The sequence below is a fragment of the Anas platyrhynchos genome, chromosome 4, assembly GCF_047663525.1.
Source record: "Anas platyrhynchos isolate ZD024472 breed Pekin duck chromosome 4, IASCAAS_PekinDuck_T2T, whole genome shotgun sequence".
Classification (NCBI taxonomy): Eukaryota; Metazoa; Chordata; class Aves; order Anseriformes; family Anatidae; genus Anas; species Anas platyrhynchos.
This window is the reverse complement of record NC_092590.1, coordinates 30,584,180-30,606,519: the sequence shown is the minus strand read 5'-3', so window position 1 is coordinate 30,606,519 and position 22,340 is coordinate 30,584,180. Positions and strand designations below refer to the sequence as shown.

Here is a 22,340-nt window from a genome sequence, read left to right as displayed (position 1 = left end):
CCGGATAAATAAGAGCATGTCTTCTCTGGGTGAATGGGAACTACTATGCACTCACCACTTGTATACAATGCTGATGCAGGATTTTCCATGGAAAGAACACAGACAAAAGTGACACCAAACCATCTGCAAACACTTTCTGCCACATGGCTAGTCACACTGAAATTAATCTCGGTTCTTTCCCATAGCACCCTGCTGTGTTGGTTTGTTAGCACATTGTGTCATTATTGTTTGCAGTACCATGACAGTTAACATTCACAGATGAGAGAAACTTTATAGTACTTAGCACTGTCCAAAATAAAAACTAAATGATAAACCCTGCCACTAAGAGCACCTAGTCAAAACATAAGACATTTAATGAAACACAGAGTGGGTACAGCCATATATGTGGAAATTCAGGTGGCAGTATCAGCAGACGTCTCATATAACAGTATTAGCATACTAACAAGTGAAGTGTTATTAAGCTTGTGTAAACATTAAGGTTATTTTGAAGGAGCATAGTGATTCTTCTTGCAGCAGTTCATGGGAAGCTCTTCCTAGAGGGCAGTGATGAAAAAAGCATATTTGAAATATAGCAGCTGGTTATCAGAGACATCAACATGAGCTTACTACAGTTGAGAGTTTGCATATCAACAATGAACAAGAGACAAGTCTAGATTATCATAGACCCTTAGACTGCAAAGGCTCTCAGATGGATGCCCAAGTATCCTTAAGATGGAAGCAGCTATACCTATGACATTGCTGATAAATGATTGTCTATCTTGTTTCAAAAAAACCTGCAAAGTAAATACTTCACAGCCCATTCGGAAATATATTGCTTCAAGTATCCTTAATAAAAGAAATTTAGGAAGTTTGGGGTAGTATTTTTGTGCTGGGTCTGGCTAGGATGGAGTTGACTTTCCCTGCAGCAGCCCATACAGTGCTGTGCTCTGTACTTGTAGCCAGAACAGCAGTGTTTTGTCTATTGCTGAGCAATGCTGGCACAGCATTAGGACTCCCTCCAACCCCCTTAAGAGCCAGCAGGGTAGGAGTGGGCAAGAGATGGGGAGGGGACACCATTAGGGCAGCTGACCTAAACCGACCAAAGGGATATTCTATACTGTATGATGTCACACTCAGCAATAAAAGGTGGGAAAGGGGAAGGAGAGAAAGAGCTGTTGTTATGAAAACGTCCATCCTCCCAAACCACCACTATGCATATTGAGGCCCTGATTCCCAGGACGTGGCCGAACATCACTTGTTGCTGGGAATGAGAATGATTTCCTTTTTCTCTCTGTGCTTCTGCATGGCCTTTTTTTTTTTTCTTTTCTTTCTTTTCTTTTTTTTTTTTTCCCCTCTTCCTTTTCCCTTTAATTAAGGGAAATTAATAAATTAATTAAAGGGAACCTTTTTGTAATTACTGATAGTTTTATTCATTAGCTGCAGATATGAGAATAAGAATATTGTATTAAGATAAGTATTGGTGATTCTTCTACCAAGGCAGTGTACACTGGAATTAATACATCTTAAATCAACTTTTGTGCAAGTAGCTGGCTAGGGGCAAGTAAAACTCTATACAGTAGACAGGTTCAAAATACTCTTTGTTCACTACTTCTCAATGCTTACGTTTCCTCCTATCAGATAGAGTGCCTGAAGACACAGTCAGTATATTTCTCTGTATGCAAAGCTACAATAACGGGGTCAGCGAAGTGGAATGGCCTCTAGTCAGATGCTCTTCATAAATATTTCTAGGTAAAAGATCAAGCTTCTTTTTATATAGTGAGACAAAAAAGAACAATTAGCCATATTGCTCTGGTATTTCAGCATGCCTTTGATCTGACTTTGAGGTAATTTTTGTTCTCTACCAAAAGACTTAAGTACTTCTTATGACAAACTTTAGATGACTTATTACAATCACTGCTGTATCCTCCTTTTTGGGTATTTGCAAAGCTGTCTGAGATTCCAAAAAATCAAATCTCTTTCACGTGCTTCTACAGACATTGTGGGCTGAACAGCTTCTGAATGTTTAAATGTTTTTTGAAGCTGCAAGTACATTAAATAGACATTACAGGCAAGTTCTTAAAGCTGGTGAAATAGATATATTCATTGCTCAAGGTATACTTTTGCAGCATTCTTTAGCTTGAAGAAGGATTACCTGCTCTAGAAGGTGTACAATTACTTTTATGGAATGAGAAGAAAGTCAGAGTTCTACTAAATAATCTTTGGCATTAGGGCTGGTTCATACTCTCTAGTGGTTATTAACTCTAGCAGCTGGCCCTCTTCCTGCGCACAGCAGTCAACACAGCTGCTCTGCAGGTAGTGGCATGGCTTGCAGGTTGGCAGATAGTTATCAGTTCAGCTGCCATGGTCCATTAACATAAACTGAAATGAGGGGTTAATACATTGGGATGGGAAACTGTTAACTGAGGAATGAACTCAACTGGCTGTAATACTGGCACAGTTGTCTCCATTGAACAGATAAGAAGCAGTAGCCACCTCTGCTTTCATACAGATCTTCTCAGGACAGTGAATTAGAACATTTAGTAACATGCACTGTATTGATCCCTGACATCAAGCTGGGTCATAGCCAATATCTACTTTAGAATGTGTTTTGAATTTTATGATTGATACATTTTTTTTTTTTCCAAGAAAAATCATCTACTTCTTGAGTGAGATTTTGTTCCTAAATTTTGTGAACTACTTTTGTTTGCTTTGTGTAACGTGTAGGTGATGATACGCTGTCCTAGTATAATTATGAAGTCCTGCAGTTTTTAATCCACATCTTCATGCAGTGAGTGTCCTGGCAAGCTGATATTGTGGTCTGCAAGTAATTTTACATTGTTACATCCTGAAGATAGTAATAATGCAGCTTTTATTTAAAAAAAAAAGTGCAACATTTTGACCCCACCTGATTCTTTCTTCCTTTATATTGATTTAAGAGCATTTTGACAGTAGCTGTGAAATAGAATTACTTGTAAGAATGTATTGTTCCAGTCATTTAGCTTTCTCTCTGTCATTTGTTTCTCTTTGCTCACAATCATTGATCAGCTAGACTTATTAAATGGAATTAGAGATTCATAAATAGTTACTGTCTCCAACCTGCTGTCTGGTGCAATAAAGATTAAAGAGATTAGGAGCTTTAAAGTCTGCCAGTTGACTTAATTTAAGGAGCATGACAAGTGCTCATAAAGCACAGAAAAATCTTGGCCTTTTGCCAAACACACCTGGGGTCAAGCCCAAGATATTGCAAATTAATTTCTTTCATAGGTATATTTACTTTATATTTTCTTAGCCTTTATCTCAGTGCAGTGATTAGAATCTTACGGCTTAATTGGATGAATCTGATGTGCTTGACATGATACTCAGCCCAGCAAATCCTCATGAGTGTGTACTGATACTTTATTCTAAGCCTCAGTATTCTAATTTTTGTTGGAATGTTAAAAACAAAACCCCTGAACTTTTATATTTTCTGGGAATAACTTTAAATCTGTTAAGTAAACATTCTAAGGAAATTGCCCTATGCAACTGGCTTTTTAAAAAATATTATTTCTAAATGTAAATATCGTATAGTTTCCTCTCAAATGCAAATACATGGAAACATATGTATGTATTCTATATGTGGGCATGTATGTCTGAGTATTTAGGACAAGAAGGGGCAGGCCAGTATTAAAACAATTCTAAATGTGCTGGGCCTTAGGTGTTCAGTGTTCACTTTCTTCTAAATGTCCTGTATCCTAAAGGAATATTCAGTGAAAGGCTGCAGCCACACATGGGAGCTGATTGCTCAGAGAAGCTGTGCTGTTTCTATCCTTGGAAGTTTTCAAGAGTCAACTGGATAAAGATCTGACCAACTGTGGTCTGGCTTGTATTATCTGACCTGCTTTGAGCAGGAGCTTGAACTAAAGACCTGCAGAGGTCCCTTCCAACCGGAATTAAGCAAGAATCAGTAGTATTTTATTCAAATTGTATATTTTATCCCAATTTAGAATTTTCATAGATTGCAGGCATTTTATGCTTTTCTATATGTAAAGCAACCATCAAGCATTGTCAGTTCATTTTCTCTCTTTGCCCAAGACCAATATAGTATAATTACCATAATGATGTGCATGACCTTAACAAAAGTAGGGAGCCTTCACTCACTAATTTCAATTAAGGAAATGGTGGAATGCTCTCTCAGAATGTGGATTACTTCCTCTGATTGATTTTTGTTTTCTACTATGGCTTCCTGTAGACTGCCAAGGCAAATCCCATAGTGTAGTTCTTACTTTCAAGGCATTCAAAGCTAAGGATCAATGTTTTCTAAAAGATTTGAAGTCTGAGGCCTAAGACTGACAGATTAATTTGGTGTACATACAGTAACTGCCTATGGCAATGAATTGGGAATTTGGTACTGGGGACAGAAGTTCTTTAATGTCCTTTTAAATGAATGAAGTTTTCTGAGAATGAAGTTACTGCACATCCTGCTACCTTTGACTTGGAATGCAAACTGCCTCCAGCATTCCCTCTGTAATAGGATGGGACAGTAAATAACACTGTGTAAAAGATTTAAAAACAACAAATTTCTTTTAAGATCTAAAGCTTGTCCTGAGTGAATAAGAGAGAATGTGAACTTTGGTATTTCCTTATTCTGATAGAAAGCTATTCAAGTAAGTTGACTGACTAGTAAAAGATAAAACCCTAGGTAATAACAACATTGAAAATATTGTCGTGCTTTAATTATGTTTGCTTACTCACTCGTAGCCACATTATTTATTCTGCAAACATAGAGTCTGAAAAATATGTTAAGCAGAACCATGTCAGCATATAAGGTACAAAGGTGAAATCCACTGTGGAGTCATGAGATAAAATGGTATGATTGCTCTAGCTTTTAATTTTAATCTTATTTCTGCTCAATTTTATCACCTATGCTGTATCTTTAGTGCATATCTTAAGGTAGTATTTCCACTACCATTATTTATATCAGCACTAATAATAATATTTCTGTATTATTAATATAGAATTTAATATTTATATATCAAATATTGTATATACTCATTTTGGATGAATACAGTTTACATAGATTATGGAAATACAGGCACCGGTATTTTTTATTTAATTTTGCTTTGGTGTGGAGGGGTAGCGCATAAGCTGCAATATTGACAGTGGCACAGTGGCCTAAAGAAAATGGGTATTTACACCTGTCCTTGGAGTTACCTAAACCAGGAAAGAAAAGGTTGTTATATATTTTATACATATTATCTATTCTTTATATATTTTGAGGATAGTAACGTATGAAAACCAGTCAGTGTAATAAGGAATTATAATAATGTGAAAATCATTTTTCCCCAACAGTATTTTAAAGATTAGTTCAAAATTCTTGATACAACCCTCTGAGGCTGTTATAATAACATCTTTTGTATAAAATAAATGTTGTGGCCATTATAATTCTAAGATATTACTATCTTTTTTTTTTCTTCTTTGTTATATCTATTCTTCGTTTTAACAAAAACTGCAAAAACTGCTTACTAAGGACAGGTATTTTCAACTAAAATGTTCATGTCTGTATTCCTCTAATGTTCATATTAGGCTGTTTTAGAAATCTAGCTATATGAGGCAAAAAAGACCAATCAAGGCTGACTTACCAGCCAATTAACTGTAGTGAAAACTTTCTGCTACCACAAAACCTGAAAAAAAAAAAAAAAAGAAAAAAAAAAAAGAAGCACATGTTCAAGTCTGTAGAACTCGTTATTGGTATTGCTCCCATAGCTGCCTTTCCTTTATTGCCCACAGAGGTATAGGAAGGATAGAATCATGCTCCATGCTAGCATTGACCTCCTCAAGGACCAAATACTACATAAAAGTTGCATCAGATATATATATTTTTTTTTTTTAAGTGGGAGGAAATGGAGGTGAACTTTTGCTCAGCACAATTCTGTTCCACCTGACTGCAGAATTACAGAGATTACAGAATTACAGATGGGAAATCATACTCTTATTAAGGAATATAATGTTGGCTTGAAATTAAGATTTTCAGAGGTGGAAGAGAATCACAATTTCGGGTTGTTAAAATTTCAGATTGTCTTCCATTTCTTCAGTATTTTTTTACTCTAGATTCTCTGTTTTGCTGGCATAGTCAGCAGACTTCTTTTCTAATGAAAAAGGAAGCAGACTTCTCAGATAAAAGTTGACAGTATAAATGCTGAAAAGGGGATCTTTGTTCCTTAAGTTTGCACCGGAATTATGAAAATACAGCAGAAGAGGAATGAAACATTGGAGTGGTTGTGATGCATTTTTTTCCCCTTGTGAAAATTAATTTCCGTGACTAAGTTTCCTAAGGGTTTCTATTGCAAGAAAACAGGAGTAGGAGAAGAAATGGTTCACTAATATTCAGAGCATTCAACTTCCTGGTACAGAGTTACGGTTAATGTTGTACATCACCCATAGCCAGAGGAACAGAGAATGTGGAGCGATTGCTCAGTGGCACCGCAGGATTTAATATCTATTCCTACTGTATTTTCAACTGCATGCTAATGGATGTAAACTGAATCATTTAACATACTACTGTTTCACTTGTATCATTTTACAAACAGAATTAATAATGTAGGGTGACTTTTCAGATCAAAAAAAAAGCAAACTTATCAGACCTGAGTGACCAAGACTGGAGGGTGCTGCCCAGGTATACAACAGAAATGTAGTGCAGAAGAAACCTTTTGCTTTTTCCACTTCCCTGTGCATGCCTGTAAGAGTGCATGGGCAAGAAGGCAGTGAGTATATGGGTGAGAATGGTACTTCCAGTGAACTTTATTAATTCTTTGAGTGAAAATGCATTCCCGTGTCATTCTGAAATAAAAGAACATGTGACAATTCTGTTGATCACAACTAGCATCTTATGAAAGACCTTGAAAAAATAAATGAATAAAAATTATAAATCATGCATGTGTTTTTTATTGGGAATACTAAATAATAAGTTGTTCCTGCACTAGTTCTAGAGTTTGAGAGACTGCAGAAACTTCATGGTGTATTGTTCTGACGATTGTTTTTAAAATATATATATATTTTTTTTTTTTGCAGATTTTAACTGAATTTCATAAATGGTTTGTAGAAATATACATGAAAGCTTTCATCTGTGTTTGTGTTTTAATTACAGGTGCTGTTCTTATGTGGGTCGAAGGGGAAATGGTCCTCAAGCTATATCTATTGGCAAGAACTGTGATAAATTTGGTATAGTTGTTCATGAACTGGGTCATGTTATAGGTTTTTGGCATGAACATACACGGCCAGACCGAGATGACCACGTCACAATCATTAGAGAAAACATCCAGCCAGGTGAGATATTCTGATAAATATTTTTTGGGAAAAAAAAAAAAAATCTGCTTTTGCTTTATTTGCTTGAGTTTCTTAAATCTGAGTGCTCTGTTACAATAGCAAAAATAGGCATTTGTTTGCTATTTCTCTTAGCTAAACTGATCCCAAGCTGACTTAAAAATAAAATACTGCAACTAAAACAATATTTTCTAAAGGTCTGGCCAAGTTGCAAGTCATTAAATGTTATTGGCTAGGAGAGAAATAGTAATCAGACTCAAACTTTGAAGAAAAGTTACTATTAAAGCCCTTTTTAATTTTTCCGTGGTTGAGAAATGCCTTTGCCCTCATAGTCTTTACCGAATGATAACTAGAGACATGTAGATAGATACCTGTTTATCTGTCCAGAAAGTTGAGATTTGGAATGAAAGCTGAACACTGAATCTGTGACAGAAACACACTCTTCCCATAGTTTCCAAATCACAGGTTTCCTTCAGAGCTTGCTGCTTTAGCTGGTGGCCTTGGTGTCCTCAAGGCAAGGCATCTGAGGAACCCAAGAGCATGAAACTGACTGTTATCTGTTTGTCAGTCTAGATGTTATGCTTGCTCGAATCATGTGGCAAGTTGGAAGAAAGCTAGGCGTGCTTAATTTGCAGTGTTCATAATTACACAGTCTTTTTAAACACCGATTTTTACCTATGGTAATTCTCTGAAGGTTCAAGAAAGTGTGAAGCCGAAGCAAAAAAATGTCCAGTGATAGCGTGGAGTATTTTTCTGTTCCTATAGAAAATGTTTGAAAACAAAGTAGATATGAAGTGCAATAGACCTTTTGCCACCTCAGGTAGGACTTGGGAGAAATCTCGCAGCTGATGCAGACTTCTGTGTGTCTCTGAAGTCCTGAAAGGCTTCCCATATCCAAGCTTTCCATCTATTCTCTCTCACCAACTTGCATAGATTCTGTTAAGTGCTTATCCCTTAGGCTTTTTCTGTGATGGGGAAAATCCACTGCAGTGTCATCCTTAGCCTCCTGCTCTCTTCTTTCAGTTGTCTCTCCAGCTTCTGGCTGAAACCACTTGTGGTGTGGCGTCAGCTTGAGGATCACTAAATGAGAGAAGCAATTCATCACCACTAAGGCAGTTGTTTTTTGTCATGCTATGCAAATGAACTTTATTAATAATGTTAATGTTACTGTAGGGTTTTTCTTTATTATTTATTTAATGATAATTTCATATATAAAACAGCATTAATATAATATTTATTTAATTTATTGTTCATTGTTTATTTATTATTTACTTAGTTATGCAAGATACCAATATGAATTAGATTAAGGGGTGCTTTGTTTCTCTGTATACATGATTAAGGCAAAGAATTCCTGGTCTGAAATTATGAACTAAGTATTGTGCTTCTGTTCTACTTTTGTTAAGTTGTAAGAGCTAGACTCTTGAAAATGTCACTTTCTAGTATCTGAAGCACATGGCTGCTCTGACAGTAGCCTTTGTGGATGCAATTTACTTTAGTATCCAGTCTAGAGAATCTAAAATGAGAAGGGTTTTTCTGGAGTGTTTACTGTCAAAATGAAATTAAAATCCTCCTCTGAAATTAAGAACCAAGCTAGCAAATTTTGTGGATTCTTCATGAAGTGCAGCATATAATATATAGGCACTTCATTTTTCATTTGGGTTAGGTGAATGAAAATAGCCTTTCTAAGTGTCAATATTTCAGAAGATGTGTGTCTGTTCTCCTAGTTAATAAAAGCATACAGTTACTCCCAAAAGATTTATGCATGTCAGTGAGTGATCAGGTTAGGATCTTTGATGATTTTCTTTTCCTGTTTGTTTTTTGATCTTCACAAAAAGAGATATTACAAAGACTCTAATTATCAATCATCTGTAGGTCAAGAATACAACTTCTTGAAGATGGAGCCTGGAGAGGTGAATTCTCTTGGTGAACCGTATGATTTTGACAGCATCATGCACTATGCCAGGAACACCTTCTCAAGGTTGGAGTCTCAGGTTATACCTTTTGACTTTTAATTCTACTCCTCTCTATGAACACTAAGAAATGTATTTCTTTAAAAACAAAACAAAACAAAAAACTATTCTGGAATCAATTAAAATATCCCTTGCTATATAGTATCCTTATAGCAGTCAAAACACAGCTTGTTTATTTTAAGTCTGAATAATTTAATTTTATTTTTAAATGCATTTCATTTCTGCACAGTTTCAAAGAAGACTTTTAATCTTGCTTCAGTTCTTTACATTTTTTTAAGACAAGATAATCTAGAAACATCATTCTTTAGTACTTGCCTTTTTTTGGTAAGACTTTTCTATCCTGGAAAAGGTTACATTTAGAAAAAACAAATGAATGAAATGCTTAGGCATTTTAAGTATAACATGATCTGTTGAAGAGAAAGTGTCCTTTGCATAACATCTGAGTAACTATAGTTTATGTGGGTAGAACATGTTATAATATTAGGAAATCTACCATGCAAACTGCAGCCTTTTCAAGGGCTGTAGCCAACAATTTATACCAGAGGCTGCAGCCTCTTCTGTATTGTTTGTGCAGATTGTCACTGTCATCAGAACCAGATAATGATGAGTTCTGCTGCTTTTCCTCCAGCGTGTTGCAGGCTGGTCTGTTCTCAGCTCACACGGGAGTGTGAAACTCTGAAACTCTGAATGGGTGTGAAGAGCTGTATAATGAGCTGTTCACCTCGGATAGCTTTGGTCTGGAGAAAAAGTGAAGCAGAAGTCTTTCACCTGGTCTCCTACTATATTTAACACAAAGCTGCAGTCCAGCTAATTACTCTTTACAACTTCCAGAGTAATATAGATTAAAAAAATTCTGGGAGAAGAAAAAAAAAAAAAAAAAAGACCACAACAGCTTGTTTGAAAAATCATTTTTACACAATTTCATGAATTTTAATTCAAAAACACTACATTAACAAATAATATATATTGTAAAGCAGCTATAATTCCGGATAATCACTAGGCAATCTGAAATTTAGAAGTAAACTGAAAACCACCAGAAATCTCACCAGCCTTTCTTGCAAGCATAAAACACATTTCTTAAGCTTATTGTCTCCAAAAATAGATGGATTATTAAAAGATATCCTACCAAAGAAAGTGTTCAGCATATTCATAGCTCACCCCGGAAGAGCATGGGAATGCTCTACATGAGGTAGATATTAGTCATATTGCTTAATCCAGATACAGATGAATTACCTTAAGGAAGAGATTATAGGAACCTATATAAAATGGAGCAGTTGAACAAGTTGGAACTCTCCAAAGTCCTAGGGCAATGACAACATCAAGATAACTTGAATTTTGGGCCCTGATCTCACCACTTTACAAGCTGGCAAAAACTGATAGTGCCATGAATAGGCATGCCCTGCCCCAAGGTGCAAGAGGTTGTTACTTCATGTTATTTAGAAAACAACCATCAAAATCCTGAGGTCATGTAGATTTGCAGTAAATTATCTTGAAAGCATGAGTTGTACTCAGCGTGGAATATTGCCAGTTGTTTGTTGTTAGACTTTACTCACCTGAATAAGAAGGATAAATCACCATAAAGTTTTAGTCACAAACTATAATATAGTTCATGCTTTATTAAAACTGTTACTAGCTGTTACTGTATTAAAGTACATAGCAGAATAGTGCTAAGCCACCCAAGGGGAATGTTTGAACATTTTTCAAAACAGGAATAGCATCAGTTTCAGATTGTTCCAAAACTTGGTGGAAAATAGGATTATAATTTATAGAAAGAAACACTTCAAAAAAATATTAATGCACCTTATTTCTAGAAACCGAGTAATATGAGTAATTTATTTCAGTGTTTAGATTAGAGTAATGTCCTAAGTTATTTTTTTGTTTGTTTTTTCCTTTTTTTTCTCACTCCCCCCCCCCAAAAAAAAAAAATCTGTAGTGATGTCACAAGAAATCTGCCTGGGTAAAGAGAGTAGTATGTACCCTTAGTGCTTAAGGTTGTTCATTTATTGTCATTTGAAAAGTAATCTATATTGATAAACAGTATTCCTGACTACAAAGATCCTTGAGGTTTGTTCAGTTTTTTGGACCTACCATACATAAAAATAACAAATTGACTTTTCAGTACAAGCCCTACAAGGACACAAGAAAGTATCAAAAAGTTAAAGAACAAGAGAAACAGAAACAGGTTAATCTGTTAACTTCCATTTTATTGGATTTTAAGTGTTTTCAAATTCTGTAACATGATAATGGAACATTTTTGTATGTTCTTCTTCTAAAATTAATTTGAGACTATTTTGACTATTTATTCTCAATTTGAGAATATTTTGAATCATATTTAAAATCAAGGAAATTTTGAATAAAACTACAGATTTGGATCAAATTTGCTTCTCTATTACTCCTAGTCACTTAGGGTAAATGTTATTGAAATCACATATGGTAAGTTGACATATATTGTTGTAAAGCAAGAAGAAGATGCCAGGCAACCAATTTATATCTCAGAAAGAGCAGCAGCTGAAGTAGAGTTCTGTTATAACATCTGACAGAACCATGTTTTCACATTAATAATAAAAATATATATATTCACTAAAACATGGGAATGTTTCATGGAAACATTGGATTTGCAGGCATGACTTATTTTATTTGCTCTTACCCATGTAAGTCAGACTTTAAGACTTTTCCTATTTCTAACAGAGTTTTAAAAACTTTGTGATTAAGAATTTTGTTACAGGGTCTTATTTATGTATTTCTATATTACTTCATAATTAATTTTTTCAATCTAATGATCTGAGCAGCATTGCCTTTTCCCTGTGTAATCTTATAGTAGTAAGAATTTTCCCTCCTGTTGTCTGATAGAAATCTAGAAGGTCATATGTTAATTGATGTACTGAAAGAATAATTCTTTTTTTGTAACATTGCATAAGTTTTGCCAGCTTGAGGAATTTTTCTAATTTGTTTTCTCTATTTAATGTTCTGCGTTTTACCCTTTTATGCCAAATGTAAATTCTAGATTTACAAAATAGCATTATACATCCATCAAACTCAGAGAGTTTTATGATAGAAACTTGATAGTTTTTTTGGGGGTCTATTTTTTATTTTTATTTTTTTTAGGGGCATGTTTCTGGATACCATTCTCCCTTCCCGTGATGATAATGGTATACGACCTGCCATTGGCCAGCGTACCCGTCTAAGTAAAGGAGATATTGCACAGGCAAGAAAGCTGTATAGATGTCCAGGTATTGCACCATAAACAAACAAAAAACACATACTAGCAATTGTTTGACTTCGTTATTCAAGTTGAAAGATGATTTTTTTTGTGTGTGTGTCAGCTGCTTAGTAGTCTGTTTCCATGTTGGCAACTGACGTATTCAGTTCAAGAACTGAATCATAAAAAATCTTGTAGGTAAGGTCTCTGGAACACAAAGCACTTAAGGATAGATAAACTGCATGGAACAATATTTAGTTTGATGATGTTTCAGTCTGTTTTGCTTAGTTGTTCAATGACTAGAAAAGAAATTATGTTTAATGTCACTTTTGGTTTACATATTTGCTGTCTAAAATGAGCTGTGAAATTAGGCAGAAGAGTTGCTTCTAATGTACATCAGGACTGGAGTCCTGTTTGTTCTGAATTTTAGTGGAGTGTGAAATGATTAAATATAAATTAGTTCAATCAGCTCTGAACAAACTTCCCCCCTCCCCCCCACCCCCCCCCCAAAAAAAAAAAAGATGTCAGGAATTGGTACAGGCCATGACATCTAAGGTATAAACTGTCTTTTATGGATGAACAGGCTAGGTCTTATTACAAATGTTATACAGTTGTAAAAGGTATGTTTAGTATTTGGATATTTTCTGCCTCATCCTAGCATCTTATAATTTCAATACAAGTTAATATTTTATCTCAGACTGTCTGTCTGTCTCAGAGACATGAGAGGCAACTCCAGAGTAACCAAAATTCAATACTGTGGGAGCTAATTCTTCTCCAAGTGCTAGCAGAATGGTGGAAATTTCAAAGTAAAAAGGTTCTACTTTTCTTGCTCTGGCTATAGCTGAAATCTGTTTTAAGCTTTGGTTTTAACTGAAACATTTCAGAACAATATCTCTCAGCCAGGTCATTGTGGGATGATAGGCAAAACAACTCTGTGTCAAGTTTTACAGCCTCCTGCTCCTCTTGGGACTTAACGAAGGCACAGTAACTGTTTCAAGTCAGTTATATGGCTGCTTTTTACCATCTCATCAATACAGAAGGACTGAAGTGATGGAGACTTGTATCAGCATCAGTGGGTTATACTGAAGAAGTAGATCTGATTTGATGTGCGTTATATTGCTGAAATATACTTTTGGTTTGTACTGTAACTACATCAAATCATAATGTTCTGTATATGGAGAACATGCACAGTGCTCATGGTTTTACCAGAGGAGAAACCACTTTAACATGTTTTCTTTAATAACTGTTCCAGTTAGAATAATGATTTTCTGTTCTTTTGGTATGGAAAGAACTTGAATAATATAATTCTTCTTGGCAGCATTATATCTAATAAGAGTATATAGACAGTAACTGTTTCATAAATGCAGAGAATAAATGTATACATGTATATTGATAACAGAAAATTTTTGAAGACAAAAATATTCTATAGAATCAAAATAGCTGTGAACATAGCCAGTGTTTTTTATCACATTGATTAAAGTGTAAAACAAACAAACAAACAAACAACAAAAACCACCACCACCAACAAAAAACAACCCACCAGCCTTGGTTGTTGAGTGCTGAGAAAGAGAAAGTGGGCTTTTAGAGACAACGTTCAAATAGCTATTCAGAGAAAATGTCCTTTTCATATAATTCATGAAAATGTATAATAATGAGTTATCATTTTTTTCATTACATTCAAAATATTGCTTAAAGATAGTGTTCATTTTCATATGCTCAGTTGTTTTGCCTTAAATGCAATACAATTAAAGGACAGGAAATAGGAATTCAAATCAGTATTTCCCAGAGGTTCGTGCTTCTTTGATAAATGTTGCAGTATTGTATATGTTTCTCTTGGAGTTCCAGTTAGTGCCACAAGCAGTTTCTGGTTGGAGAAGCCTGTTGCATTTTCTGGGGCCCATGAGCATGAAGCTGAGCTCAGGGCTCCTGAAGAAATCAGGAGCAGTAGTGAGGCAGCTGAGCCTCCTGAATTGTTCTAGCTAGGCAGGATATTCAGTAACATTATTCAGGAAAGATCTTAGTGACTGAGAAGCAGATTTGAAATTGGTGAAGCTGTCTTTCATCAGCTGAGCAAGTGCCAGGACTCAGTGGCCTTTGAACAGCAATTTTGATTTAGTTTTATTTTTTTCTTAGGATTTTTGTCAGAAGAAAACATAGATGCTGATAGGGATCTTGTTGCATTTTAATCAAGGTCTCATTATTCTGCCGTGTAACAACGTAAAGCAAGCATGTGAGTTGAGAGTCCCTCCTTTGCCAGCCTTATTTTTAACTTTGTCTTGCCATCTGAGAACAGTTTTTGATATTTAAGGCTGGATGTATTACAGTTTTGTCTGCTCGATAAGATAACAGAACATTATTTCTTTTGGTGCAACTGCTAAAGCTAAGTAGGTTTGCTATTGTAGTCCTACATGTATGTAGAAATTGCAGTTGATTTAAAATGCATATGTAACTTCATAGGAATGAGAGAATAAGGAATAGAAAATGATAGAGAAGTATGCTGCTAGGCAGAAAGAGAGGACAAGAAAAGTGGGCAAGTGGGACTGAATAATGGATGGCAGTAGAAGGTTGCTCAGGTGAAGAGAAGGGAGATGTAGGAAGTTCAGCAAATTTCCAGATTGCCAGGATCTGTGACAGTATGTGTGGAAAAAGAACAGATGAAGATTACCCAGTTTGGTTCTTTCTGATGTTCTTGCTATTCCTCAGGCTTAATTTACTGCCTTGCCTACTAGATTTTAGATTAGAAAAGAACATCCACCTTCAAAAGCCAGTCTTTATTGACTACATAAGAAAAGTTAAAATTTTTATGTTAAGACCTTTTCTCTGTAATTCATATATTTCTTTTCTCTAGGATTCCTATAAAGGGGAATCAACAGTAACCCACTGATTTAAATTTTTGGTTTCATGAGTTTATCATATAAGGCATGACATCTAGGAAGAAAAAAAAAAGTGGAGAAAGCATTGGCCATGATAATGATTAACTACAGAATAAAAAAAATATACAAGTGCTTTGTAAAACAGAGGTTTATGAGATAAAAGTTGCATTTAATTTATTTTGATATGAAATACACGAAAACTAGTTCTGAGGAAATTTAAGTATGTGTTTGTTATCATGTTTTTACTTTTACCTTTCTTTTTCAAAGTGAAGTCTGTTACTCATGGACTGTAACACACTAAAATGTGTAAAATATACCATTTTACAAGCCTATTCACAAATAATGCAGCTGCACAGACTAGTTACAGAGAAAAACCTTAAATTCTTTAGTGACAGAGTTTTAACAGTTTCAGTAACCACTGACCAATTGTAGAGGAATGTGCTTTAAATAAGAAGAGCCCAAATATTAACCCTTTAACAGCAGCTCTGGAAACCAGCCTGGAACTCAGATTCCACAGATAGTTAATTCAGCTATTGATTAACTGAAACTACATTCCCCTTCAGTAACCAGAAATTAAAAAATAAATTGTAAATATTGTGAAACACATAAAACCCAAACATATTTTATAAATTCTAGTTATGTTAATAGAAGTTATCCAATTATTATTTTTTTTCTTATGCTTGCCCTATGTTCAGAAGTATTTATGAAAATTTTGATTCATTGGAGAGCTCACAGGCATTTAATATTTACATAAGTTAAATTGTTGGATGAGCTAGCTTTGTGCTATATAGCTTTATTCTTTAACTTTTATAAAAAAAAAAAAAAAAAAACAATGACAGCTTTTCTTCTGCTGAAGTATGTAGTTTTATGTCTATATGTAAATTCTGTATATGGAGCATGGAGAAAATAATCCTGTACATTTTAGAATTTCTCTTGGTCATAAAGAGTGTTCAAAAGCTATTATACTCTGTTAGTTTACTTTTATAAATGGTTACTTAAGGACTCTAAAGAGTAAGGGGTAATTATGCCAGTGTTTTTCCTCTTGCCCTTTTACTAACTGCAAGGCTGCATTTCAACTGACTTCTAGTATGTCTCAAATACTTGGATAGCATTTTGCTTGCTTACATACTTCACATTATGTATAAATGTCCATGGCATGACTTCATAATGTCAATATTTGTGAGTTGAAGTTAAATTTAAATGAAAAAATGCAACGTGAACAGAGAAGATTGGACGAAGAGCATTCTCCATCAGATGCATGTGTCATCTGCTGAAGGCTTGCTTAGTAACTAACATGGGCAAAATAGTTATTTAACTAAAGCAAAAAGATGATGTACTAAAATTTGAAATTATATTTGTACTCCTTCTGAGGGTATGCTGATGCAGTGTAGTCTTACTGAAGCCATGCATAAAGGTAGGAATAAGGGAGGGCTCTAAGGGCTCTTCTGATCTAAGAGTGACACTTGGATTTTCCTGAACTGTCAGCATGTCTCCTGCTCCACCTATCTCTGCTTTGGGTTCTGCTTTCCTCTGCTCCTGTACAACACTATGAATTTACCCTTGGTCTTCTTTTAGATGCTTTACATATGTATTGTAACCTATGATACAGCTCAATAGCACTTGAGGAACGGGAGTACAATACTCTGCAATTTATTCAAGTTTTCATTCATTGCCATGTTAAAAATAAACTGTGGTTAATTATGGATATAGCATTTTCACTGAAAAGGCTTTGTACAGAAATAATTATTTAGTACTGAATACCTTTTGTATATGTGTCATTTTCTGTGAATGTCTGCGGTTTTTTTAGACGTAAAACCCACTTTTTTTAATGACAGGAGGAAAAGATTTTTTTTTTTTTTTTCATTCCTAAAGGACATGGTGACAGTAACTTCAGCTATTAAATTTTTGGGGGGCTGCACCAATCTTTTTCTCTCCTCATCATAATAACCATTTCAGTGTCAGAGAGCATGTTTAATGCCTTGAATGTAGCTTAAGCCTGGTATTACAGTGTAGTTGTCAGATTACATCTTAGATGCATTTTAACAAGACAGCCTTTACAGCTGCATTGTCTCTTTGTCATAAACAATCTTTTGTCCCCTTTTATTTAAAGATTTTCCAGATCATTTATAATTCATTGAGATTTTGATGGATACAGTGGTTCACCTGCTGGCAGTGCTATAATTTGAAAGCACTGCAGATCTGATTACACTGTCAGTCATGGGATAATACTCTCAAATTCACATCTTTCATATCACACCTGCAAAATCAGTGGGTGAAACAACTTGATTGAAGGTCAAAAAGATGACTGACTGAGGTGTGACAGCCTACCAGAATCAGTTTTAATGGGGAAGGATGGCAGGAGCTTGCAATGCTGTATTTTAGTGTGCAGGGGAATTATTAATCAGTCAGCCAGCAGCTAGTAGCATGATTGATGGGTGAGATATAGGTTCTAAAAGCTTCAATAATAAAGAATATAATATCCTTCAGTACTTAAGGATTTTACATTGGCTTTGCTTTATTACTCTCTCTACAAATCATTGTTGCAAGAGATTGAGTTGAAAATAGGACTTAAGTTTTCTATACCAATATATATGAGTGACTTTAGGTCAGCCCAGTCTCTCATGTGGGCAAAGTACTAAATAAAATGAAACTGCTGACAAAATTCCAGTATGGTGGCAATCACACCATGTCAGTTTTTGTTTTAGGTTTGTTTTAGTTCATAAAGGATGTGACTAAGGGTGTGGCTAACTTTTTTTTCCCTGCAAAATAGTTATATATATAATTTTGCAGTTGATGGACAGCAATGACATTTTTAAGACTGCTGTAATTTTGGTTAAGTCAGCAGACAGCACACAAGTGAAACAGTTCATGGAATAAAAACATCCTGTGTAAAATGGAATGAATGTCAGATTGGCTTAAAATCACTGTTTTGAATAAATCATAAAATAACTAGTCTGTTTTCCATTCTGCATCTGCAGTGAGTTAAATGCATTCTAAATAGATATTGGAAAGACATTTTTCTCTGGTAGGCACATTCAATTTTATATTTTTACTGTATTTTGTTTCTTTCAGCCTGTGGAGAAACACTGCAGGAATCTACAGGCAACTTTTCTTCTCCAGGATTTCCAAATGGTTATCCTTCCTACACGCACTGCATATGGCGAATCTCTGTGACCCCAGGAGAAAAGGTATTCTTAACATTCTCTCAGCTAAACACAGATACTATTTTTAAAGTAAAATGTTGCATTTATGTTTAAAGCTTGCAGAATAGTTGAAAATCATGGTAGGCCATAGGCCATATCTCTTGAATGGGACCATGAATGCTGTGCCATTGATTTGACTGTGGTCTGTGGCAGTAGACCACAGTAGCATCCATTCAGTGGCTTTCCACATGAAATGAAGTCATGATTTCAGTCTGCTATTTGTCTACGTCATGAAACCCCTTCAAACTGGCTTTCAATGCAGTTGGTGTCTTGGCGAAGAGGTAGTGCAGACTCCTGGATGGTCTATTCTCCAGTACAGGCTCAGACAAGCTGAGCTGCCTGGGACTGGTAGCTGGGCTCAGCCTGAGGGAGATCCTTGTTATGCTGAAAGAGATTTTGTGAAACAGTAATAAAAGAAATAAAGTGGTATTTTGGGTGTCCCTGGTATTATTTTAATGCATAGGCTTTTAATTTCTGGGTGTCAGTTTAGGGAAAACGTGGATAAAGAGATTGGTTTGGTGAGAGCAGTTTGGGCAGAAAAGTTTGCCATCCCACTGAAAGCAAAACCTGTTTTTCTTGTGTACACTTTCAAAACATACTAGCTGAATCTTGCTTTAAAGTATTGGCTCAAATATTAGCCTACCTCAAAATAAATAAGGATAGAGGGAGAAATGAGAAGTTTCATGTTCAGACAAAATATGCAGGGAAAAAAATATTGTAAGTTTCTTTACAGGAAGCAGTAGCCAATATTAAGCAAATACTGTCTGAAGGCTGAGAATTGAGACCCACCACCAGTCTCAAAAATGGGAAGTCCAAAGAGGAAAACAGAGCATTTGCCCCCAGATATTTCAGTTTTGTCAGTTTTCTCCCACTCAATATCAGACATAGTTTCTCCAAGTTGGATTACTTTTTCTGTGTTTCTTTCAGGTTAGGGTCCTGGTAGACACCAAGAATATATGTCCCTGATGTGCATCCTGAGGAGCTGTAAAAGCATTTGCTAGTGTGAGGAATGAAAGCGAAGTCATTTGGACTGTGTTCACCCTCCTCTGGGCAGGAGCCAGTGACAGGAGGAAAAATAAACATGCTTGGAAGGTGTGGGTGGCTCTGTAGGTTTGCAGGGAAAAACAAATGAAAACAGTGGAATAAGAGAAGGGTTGCACAAAAGATGCAAATTAATCTAGATAAGTAACTTTATATTCCCATTATTTGTGTTGCTTCTTACACACAGCTTCTTAACAACAAAAATGGCTTAGGTTTCTTTCCTGTTTCTCAGTTATAAAAGTCAAATGTTCATCTACAGTTATTGTTGGCTTCTGAAAATAATATTAATATATGAGATGGAAAATCATGGTGCTTAAAATTTATAGCATACTCACAAGTTTGCACAACTGTATCTGCGGATGTTGGTAACTGTAATACGTTTGTACTACTATTATAAAGTCTTGAGATTGTTACCACTATTGAGCTGTAGAAAAGCTTAAGCCCTGTCCTGAAATCAGCAATATAAGGAGACCAGCTCCCTTCCAATCCTAGTCCCCTCTCCAAGGTAGAAAATGATTAAACCCTGTTTTCTAGTTGTAATCTGACGTGTTACGTACTGTCTGTAGGGCACTCTTCTGACCTCCATCTCTCATAGTCTCCATAGAATTCAGCGAGAAAAACATAAATGATATTTGTGCTAATGCCAAAAAATCTGTTTTGTCAGTGCTGTTCCCACAGGATAGTGCCTTACTTTATTTGCAGCAAGTACTTGATGCAGACAGTGGAGTGGCAGAAAAGAGGTCTAAATGTTAACTAATGCATATTGCATGTTGCCTTGGACGCACTTATTATGCGTGATCCCAAGTTCTTTTAGCCATTTATGATAACATATTCACATTATGAAGAGAAATAAATATATATTTAAATCTATGTCTTTCCTTTTTTGCTGTTTTGACCCTGATAGATCTCAGAAATGTCAGATGGTGGTTAGAGTACATATAAGTACATCACATCATGTTCTGAAACATCAGTGAGCACTTTAGTCACCTAAAAATAAACTGAAAAAGCATCAGTCCAGATTGTTTAGCTCTTGTCTCTTATTTACTGAGATTTAATATTGTGCTGTTTGAGCATAGTTTAGAGAACTCTATTCTATCCATGCTGCTTTCTACATGTACAGACACCTCTGATCTTTGGCAGGAAAATCAGTGAAGGACAGGACTGCAGTGGTACACTCTGGCTGTAGTAATTGTTTTATTGGTAAAGATTATAAATTGGCAGCCCAGTGTAAAATAAATATGTGCATCCCTATGTCTAAAACAAGGCAGTTCATTCACCTTTTACTTTCTCCCGAGATTTAAGACTACATGGTAAATAGCTGTACACAGTATACCTATACATAGAAAAATCTCTGGGGGAGGATGGTGTTAGTAACACTGTATGCCCTCTTGCAGGGTGAATCCCTCCTTCTGGTGTGTAGAGATGTTGTTGGCATGGGGAGTTTCAACTCTGCCAGTGTTTTTTTTTTTTTTTTTAACCTTTCTTTCTGAATAAGTTACATTACTTCCTATTTTTCCTTAAATTTTTAAGTGAATGATGAAATAGGACAGGTAAGTCCTAAGGTGAGATGAGGAAAATGCCACTTGCAGAAAATTTAGTTAGTACTGTCTGGTGTTTGCTAAATATCCCAGGTGCTGGGCAGTATAATATATTCTAAAGCTGCAGTAACACAATTGAAACTGCTGTGTAATCAATAATTCTTGAATTGCACTGACAAACATCCATTGATTGTTTTTTCCTATGAAGAGTTTCAGCCATGTTGTCCCCTTGAACAAGCTCTGCCCTGTCTCTATCTGTCCTTACTACTTTGCAGAATTGCAGGAAAGAATCTTATATATTTTTATTCTTGCCAACCAAAAATCATGCTGTGACAGACTGGGGGTTCTGCTTATGGGGTTATGCTCTTGAATACTAGTCAATGTTAAGGAATTGCTGTATCATCAAATACCTTGGCAAGTCAGAGTCAGAGAAGGCTGTGAAGGTTATTTCATATAGTTTCAAAGACAGGGACCATTAAGGAGGCTCATTACATTTTAATGGTTTCTATTTAGATCGCAGCCCTTTGGGAAAGTGACATGATCACACCTAAGTAACACCATCCTTTTCCCTTTTCTGTCCTGGTGACTAAGGTTTGGAGAAAGGCAAATTTGCAAACAGAAAACAAAGAAATCTGATGTTTCAGCTGTGTCCTGCAAAATGGAAAACTTGCGGCTAGACTCATGAGAGACTTCAAGGCTGTAAACATCTGAACCATGGAGAGGACATAGGATGTGGCTTCCATAACCTGCTTCCAACAGAGCCAGCTGAGTTAGCTTAAGCAGACATGGAAGGTAGCCTGACCTTCACCCAGCTGTCTGCATCTCATTTGAGTAGAGAAAAATCCTCCCTTTTGAGAACCCCTCTGCCTGCATGGCTGAGATGAGGTTGACATGGATGGAAAAGGATGAGTAGACTGCGAAGGGCAGTAGAGGACAAGTAGTCTGCTAAGGGCAGCCTAGTAAATGCCAGCTGAGAGTGTCAACTAATGCTTTGACACATGCCATTTTTGGGCCTACAGCACAATAATCTAGAAACTGAATATTACAACATTGAATGATTTATGTCAAATTTCTCAGTAATACTAGAAAGGAAACAGTATTTTGCAAAATAAAAATAAAAAAATAAAAAAAATATATAATTCCCCAGCAAGGGCCTAGTGAAAACCTAGTACGGGGAAAGAAAGTGAGAACCATACAAAGGGAGATATTGCATAATAGATTGAAGATAGAGGCTGTTA

General features: G+C 35.7%; 1 protein-coding gene across 4 annotated transcripts in view; it reads left to right on the top strand.

The window, feature by feature from the left end:
* TLL1 (tolloid like 1) overlaps nt 1–22,340 on the top strand; it is a 127,634-nt gene that overhangs the window by 65,965 nt on the left and 39,329 nt on the right. For 3 of the 4 annotated variants that reach the window (XM_013108632.5, XM_072037335.1, XM_072037334.1), the window contains exons 6-9: nt 7,103–7,281; nt 9,151–9,256; nt 12,354–12,478; nt 18,393–18,508. In XM_013108632.5, coding sequence (XP_012964086.3) covers nt 7,103–7,281; nt 9,151–9,256; nt 12,354–12,478; nt 18,393–18,508 — 526 coding nt within the window. Of the gene's footprint in view, nt 1–7,102; nt 7,282–9,150; nt 9,257–12,353; nt 12,479–18,392; nt 18,509–19,450; nt 20,435–22,340 lie in introns of those variants that run through there. The other variant, XM_038178459.2, reaches the window with a different exon arrangement.